We start from the raw sequence: 6169 nt of genomic DNA on the forward strand, positions 1-6169 counted from the left end.
CGGGGATGGGGGGAGATCTGTGGGGCAGAGGGGCTGGGGGGCGACAGCTGCCTACAGCTGGCAGCAGGCTGGATGGAGGAGGAATCAGCATGCAGGAGCCAGAGTGCCCCAGCAGCCCACTGCCCTGCTAGGGGCTCCAGGGCACCCCACTGGGGCTGGCTGTATGTAGCCTTCCCGCAGGGAGTAGGATTTGCAGAGCGCTTGGCTCAGGGGTCCCTCTGCTGGCCACACCGGGTACTGTCACTTCTGAGAGAGGCTCCCTGGTGGCTGGGGAGGGAGCTCTGGGTGCCCCCTCCCTGACAGCACAGGGCCGGCTTCCTGGAGCCCGGGGAATGCTCCTGGGAGCTCGTGCCTGGCTTATTTAATATCCATTCCCTTTCCTACCCAGCGTTGCCTGCTTCCACTGAGGCTGGGGTGAGGGGTTGCCTTGGGCACTGTGGGCTGGCTGCTCTGGTACAGGCCTCCCATGTTGCATAGGTAAGGGGCCTGCCTAGACTTTAAGAAGTCTGGCAGACCCGGGGAGCTGCTGGCTGACTCTTTGTACCTTAGTTTTCTGTAGAAAGTGAGATGGAATTAATCCTACCTTGCAGAGCCCTAGTGAGGGGCGTGGCACTTTCTAAAGCCAGGCCTGGGGGCCTGCAGGGAGGGACTCCTGCCTGGACTCTGGGGAGGAGGATGGAGCAGGCTATGGGAGTGCGTTGTGGACGCTGACCTGCTGTTGACCCCTGTGCCTGGCAGGAGGCGGACCTCAGGCGGACAGTGGAGGAGAGCAGCCGCATCCAGAGGGGCTACGGCCACTACTTTGACCTCAGCCTGGTCAACAGCAACCTGGAGAGGACCTTCCGGGAGCTGCAGGCTGCCATGGAGAAGCTGCGGACGGAGCCCCAGTGGGTGCCCGTCAGCTGGGTGTACTGAGCCTGTCCCGGGACCCGAACCCGTCCCCTGCTCCCCTGTGACTCCAGCCACCATCCTCAGCCCCCGTCCCCGGCTCCCTGGCTTGCCCTGGGTAGCAGCCACCAGCAAGCCCTGAGGTCTGGCTCCAGCAGAGAGGCGAGCACTGCCAGGGAGGTGGGTGTTCATGGGGCACCTCTGTGCCCAGGTGCTGCCCACTCCCGATGTCCATTGGCTACCAGATGTCCCTGTCCAAGGGCCCAGCCATGCCCAGGGTGTGTCAGAGTCTCCTCCGCCTGCTCAGTGCAGAGATGGGAAATCTGCTTTGGGACCACGTGGTCAGCAGGTGCACTGTCCCAGCCACCTCTCCCCAGGCACCTTTCCTCCTCCGGACTGGCCACAGCCCCCAGCTCCAGGGCCCCTGCACGTCTCACCCCTGCCTCCCGGTGGGTGGGGCTGGCCTTGGTCCTTGTTGGCCTGGGCTGGGGGAACGGGCGGGACTGCTCTCAGCTCGGGGAGGGGCAGGGACCAGGAGTGGATGTGGCCTTGTCCCTCCTTCCTCCACAGCGTCTCACTGCCTAAGTCTCCCCTCAAACTTCTCCAGCGTGTCCCTGCTGGGTCAGCCCCACCCCTGTGGGGGGGAGGCGAGGCTGGCGGGGCTGGGTGGGCTCAGCCAAGGGAGGGGTGGCTGGAGCCTGACCCTGTGACGGGGAGCCCTGGGCGCTCCGGGGTGGGCCGGGTCTGGTCGCCCTGCCCGTAACCTTTGTCCAGGCTCATCTTCCTGGTAAGGTCCAGGTGGCCCACTTGGGTCAGGGCTGCCCCAGTGGGAGGCCCTGGCCTGCCTGGCCATGGCCCCACACGCTGCATTGCTCTGTGGATCTGGCGCTGGCGTGTGTGTGCATGTGTGTGTACGTGTGTGTGTGTGTGTGTGTGTGTGTGGCTTGGTTGGGGGAGGCTTGTTTTCTTTTAGAGGCCCCTTTTTGGGGGTTCCCTGTCAGCCCCCGTTTCTTATGAGACCCTGCCCCAGATTCCTGAGCCTTGGTCCTCCTTGGGGTCTTCCTTTTCTGATTGCCCCCTCCCCGCCCTAAACGTCACCCCTCAGTCCCTGGGAGGGCAGTGTTGTGAAGTAGACCCCCTGTTAAGAGAAGTGCTGTCCTGGACGACCCCAGGCACCTGCTCCCCCTCCTCGTCTGTGCTCCTGCCCCAGGTGAGCCTGCCCTCGCCAGGGACCCCAGGGGACCCCTGCCCCGTGTCTGGTCAGTTGTCACCATGGTGTCAGCCAGAGCTGGCCCCTGAGCCACTGTGTGCCCGTGTCCTGGGGAGGGGAGGGAGAATGAACAGAATTATTTATTACAAATGTTAGAAATATATTTATTATATTAGAACCTCATTTTACATTTGCATAAGATATGCAAATGAGAGGTAAGGGTCCGCCTGCTCCCATCTCATTTGCATAGCTCTGCATACACTATGCAGTCATCTTTATACTCTTCTTTGCCCCCAAGTCAGCCTCTCTTTTGTGCCTGATTCAGCTCTCCCTGTCTCACCCTCATCCTCACCCTCAGCTTAAAAGGGCCTGGAGTGGGAAGAAGAGGGGTCATTTTCCTGCTGACTTGAGGCTGTGGGGTAATTGCTGGTCCCACCTCTCCTGCTGCAGCCGCCCCTCCCTATTGGTTGGTGTGATTCTGGCAGCTTTGCTACTGGTGGTGCCCAAGAGGTGGGGCTGGGTCCCTCCTCTTGGGACTGAGCCCATGCCAGGCCCGTCCTGGGTACCCATCAGGTGGGGGTGGAGTCCCCATCACCTGGAAGGTGCTGGGGCTGTGTGGACTGGAACAGGTGTGTGCCCACCGTGTTTGCTCCATGGCTGTCCTCCTCTCTCAGAGGGGACCTGAATTAGGGGGACTGCAGGAGAAGGAGGACCCTGCCCACTGCCCACGCCCACGCCCAGGCCAAGCCCCAGCCCCGTTGCCTCCCCTGCCCCTCTGGAGCCATCACTTTCTCGAGTTTTCTCTGTGTTTTTCTCTTTTCCTTTGATTAAATGAAAAAGCAAAGGCTTCTGGGCTCTGGGTTGCTTTTGTTTTAGATCTATGTATTTGAAAGATTTTCCATCCTCTGCTTCACTCTCAAATGACTGCAACATCCAAGGCTGGGCCAGGCGGAAGCCAGGAGCCAGGAACTCCATCCAGGTCTCCCACGTGGGTGGCAGGGGCCCAAGCACTTGGACCAGTGGCTGCTGCTTTTCCAGGCACATTAGCAGGGGGCTGGGTCGGAAACTGAGCAGCCAGGACTCAAATTGGCACTGTGGCACAATGCCATCCCCCTGACGTTGGGGTGGGGTGGATGGCTTTGGGAGAGGTTGAGAGCCTGGAAGCACAGCACAGATGGTTCTAGAATGCAGGTTGGAGCCACATGTCTTGTGTTCTGTGATGCCTGCCTCTCCCCATCCCACACTCTCCCCCCCCCACCACCACCCAGGGACGAACTTGGGACCAATGTGGCAGGTGATCTGGAGGCAGCCGTGGGGTGCCCACCAGCCCCAGCTCACAGCTCTGGTGGGAACAGAGCATGGATATTAAATCTGCTGTTCTGAAGAGCCTCTGACCAGTCCCAGCACAAAGGGTGTTGTCCCGGGCAGCTTTTCTCCACTTGGGTCACAGCCTCCCACCGCCCTCTCTCAGATCTGGACAACCTTTATCCCATCCCCCGGGGCACCCCGGAAGCTCCGCATCTCTCAAGGAACCCAGGCAGCCCCTGCACCTGTGTGTCTGTCCTTTCCCTGGAGTTGTCAGCCCTGGCTGCACAGCACAGTCACCTGGGGAGTTGGGAACAATTGCCTGGAGCCCGTTCCAGGAGTCACTGCAGACAAGGCGGGGCGTATAGTAACCATGGCAACTGGGCACCTTTATTCCTTCCTTGCCGGGTCACACCATAGGCAGGCTGGGTGGCGCTTCCAGCAGTCTCTGTGTCTTGAACATGGTCATCTTCCACGTGTGGACTCTACAAATGTCACTGAGGAGGAAGGGCTTGGCCTTTCTGCCCACATCCCTTGGCCAGAACCACGTCAGGCGACCCCAGGTGACTGCATGGAGGGCTGGGAAATGTCTCCCTTCACAGCGGAAGCCGGCGCCCTCCAGACTCGTCCAGGCTGAGAGTGGGACCTGGGAAGCAGTTTGTTTAACACCTCCCTGAGTGGCTCTCGCATAGCCTAGGCTGCTGGCCACTGCTTGTCCACGTTGGCTGCACCCTTGTGTGGAGGAAATCAGTTTTCAGCCTCCGACTGGCATCAAGGTATTTTGGTAAACAAAGATGGTCGAATTCTGCTACCTGTTTGTTTTTGCTTTTTCAATCCTTTCCCCCAGCTGGCACGATGTTGTGTGGTTAGTACAACAGCAGGGACAAGTGAAGAGCTGTGTCCATTGTCACCTGGACAGCCATTGGGGGGCTGGAAATGGACCAGTGGGTGGCATTCCACGCCCCGCCCCACTGCTGCGTCCTTGTGACAGCAAATTATTTCTTAGCTGTCTGCTGTGCACAGACTTAGTTACTTTTAGTTTGATCTGCAAGAAATCAAGAAATATGCTGCAAGCCTTGTAGTATAAAGAAACAAGTAGTTTATTCAAGTAGCAAGTTTTAAGAAGTAGGGCAGAGAGAGAGAGAGAGAGAAAGAAGGGGGGGGAGTCCCTAAGAGTAGGGACTCAACCCGGGAAGTTACCACTAGGCGATCTTCACACAGCACCGGAAAAGGATCCCTACTGAGAACGAAGCATCATCAGTAGACATCATGGGCATGTTCAACGTCCAGCATGACTGCGTGTTCCCCCGGGATGGAACAGCAGCAGCAGAGGCTTGCTCTGGCTCCCTCTTAAAGCCCCCAAGGACAAAGGGGGCTCATTGCCAAGATTTTAGGCAAGCAGTGCATCCTGTCTCGGATCTTGGCCAGAGAGCCGAGACATGAAGCATGCCCACCTGTTTATCAGAAACATTCCTTTATCCTCCTCCCTGGGAACTGGCCAGGCTCCCAAGGAGCAGGAGAAGGTCATCTGGCAGACAAGTTATGTGTTTACCCGTGCGAACCTAGATACAAGCCTCTCCATTCTAAAAATGTGTCCTTACATTCAGTCCTAGGGTTGTATCGAGGTGTAGGCATAATTAACATGGGCTCGTTACATCATAAGAATATAATACAAATTTTTCATACAAGTATGCATCAATACGTTTCAAGGATAAATTGAGATGTAGCTAGTGGAGAATCAGCCTCTTGGGCACCCCTGTCAGGGACATGAAAACATCACCGTTCCAATACAGCAACTCAAGCTGCTGCAGACAGCCTGAGAACGGGCTAGACAACCCTGTGGCAGGGAGACCTGAGGCACTGCTACCTGTTAAACAGACATGTTGAGGGGCAACTGTCGCTCCCCCTCTTCATGGAGGAACGACACTAAGCCCTGCCTAGGCTTCCTATCCGAGTCACGGCACCATTATGTCGCTCCCCGTCTTCGTGGAGGAACGACACAGGACCCTGCACTGTTCTTTCGTCTGCTCGGCCCTCCCCGGGTTTGCTGCTGGTTCTTCCCGGGTTGGCTGCCGTCCCTTCCACCTCCGTGGAAGGGTGGTTCCCCCTGCCACATTCCCCACTTCCGCGGGGGAGCGGCACACCGCCGGCCGGCTCTCTCGGGGGCTGCACAGGTGTTCCCCTTAGATGTTCCTGGTGCATGCCGTCTCTCTCCTCCTTTATAGTCCTCCTCCGCCAATCCTAACTCGGCTGCCCACACGCCGAGTACGCTACTCTCCTCCAATCAGGAGCAGGTCCTACAGTTTATTGGCTGAACTGGAGGCAGCTGTGTAGAAGCTGTTTTCTTCTCTCCCAGCGCCATATTGTGGGAGAGCAGATGCATAGAATAAGTCTTAATTCCAGTAACTTAGTCTAGTCCGAGTTGCTCCCCACAGCAACCTCTTAGAGCACACTGAAGTTACTTAAAGGGAAGATGGTAAAGGAGCATAGATTAACAGAATGTTGCAATACATGACTTCATTGCTCTAAGTAGACTATAGCAAGATGGTCCTTGATTAGTATCTTTACATTGATCTAAAGAGTAATATTTTTATTATTTATATATATTACCCTTCTAAGTGTGGTTGTATAAACACAGTATCTTAAATAGAGTTTGCCATATTTTGGGGTGTTTTTTTTATTATTTGTCATTGAGCTTTTTCCCTTTGAGTTAGGATATATATAAGTTGTAAGATGTACACAGTCCAATTAACAAATGTGTTAACA

At 56.6% G+C, this 6169-nt stretch overlaps 1 protein-coding gene across 3 annotated transcripts in view; it reads left to right on the top strand.

The window, feature by feature from the left end:
• Positions 1–2945, top strand: part of MPP2 (MAGUK p55 scaffold protein 2) — a 29410-nt gene extending 26465 nt beyond the window's left edge. For all 3 annotated transcript variants that reach the window (XM_008271563.5, XM_070060633.2, XM_089316956.1), the window contains one exon: positions 739–2945. In XM_008271563.5, coding sequence (XP_008269785.2) covers positions 739–915 — 177 coding nt within the window. In that variant the 3' untranslated portion in view covers positions 916–2945. The remainder of the gene's footprint in view (positions 1–738) is intronic.
• Positions 2946–6169: the final 3224 nt, after the last annotated feature.

The sequence above is a fragment of the Oryctolagus cuniculus genome, chromosome 17 (assembly GCF_051225735.1).
Source record: "Oryctolagus cuniculus isolate XC-2025 breed Fujian yellow rabbit chromosome 17, ASM5122573v1, whole genome shotgun sequence".
NCBI lineage: Eukaryota > Metazoa > Chordata > Mammalia > Lagomorpha > Leporidae > Oryctolagus > Oryctolagus cuniculus.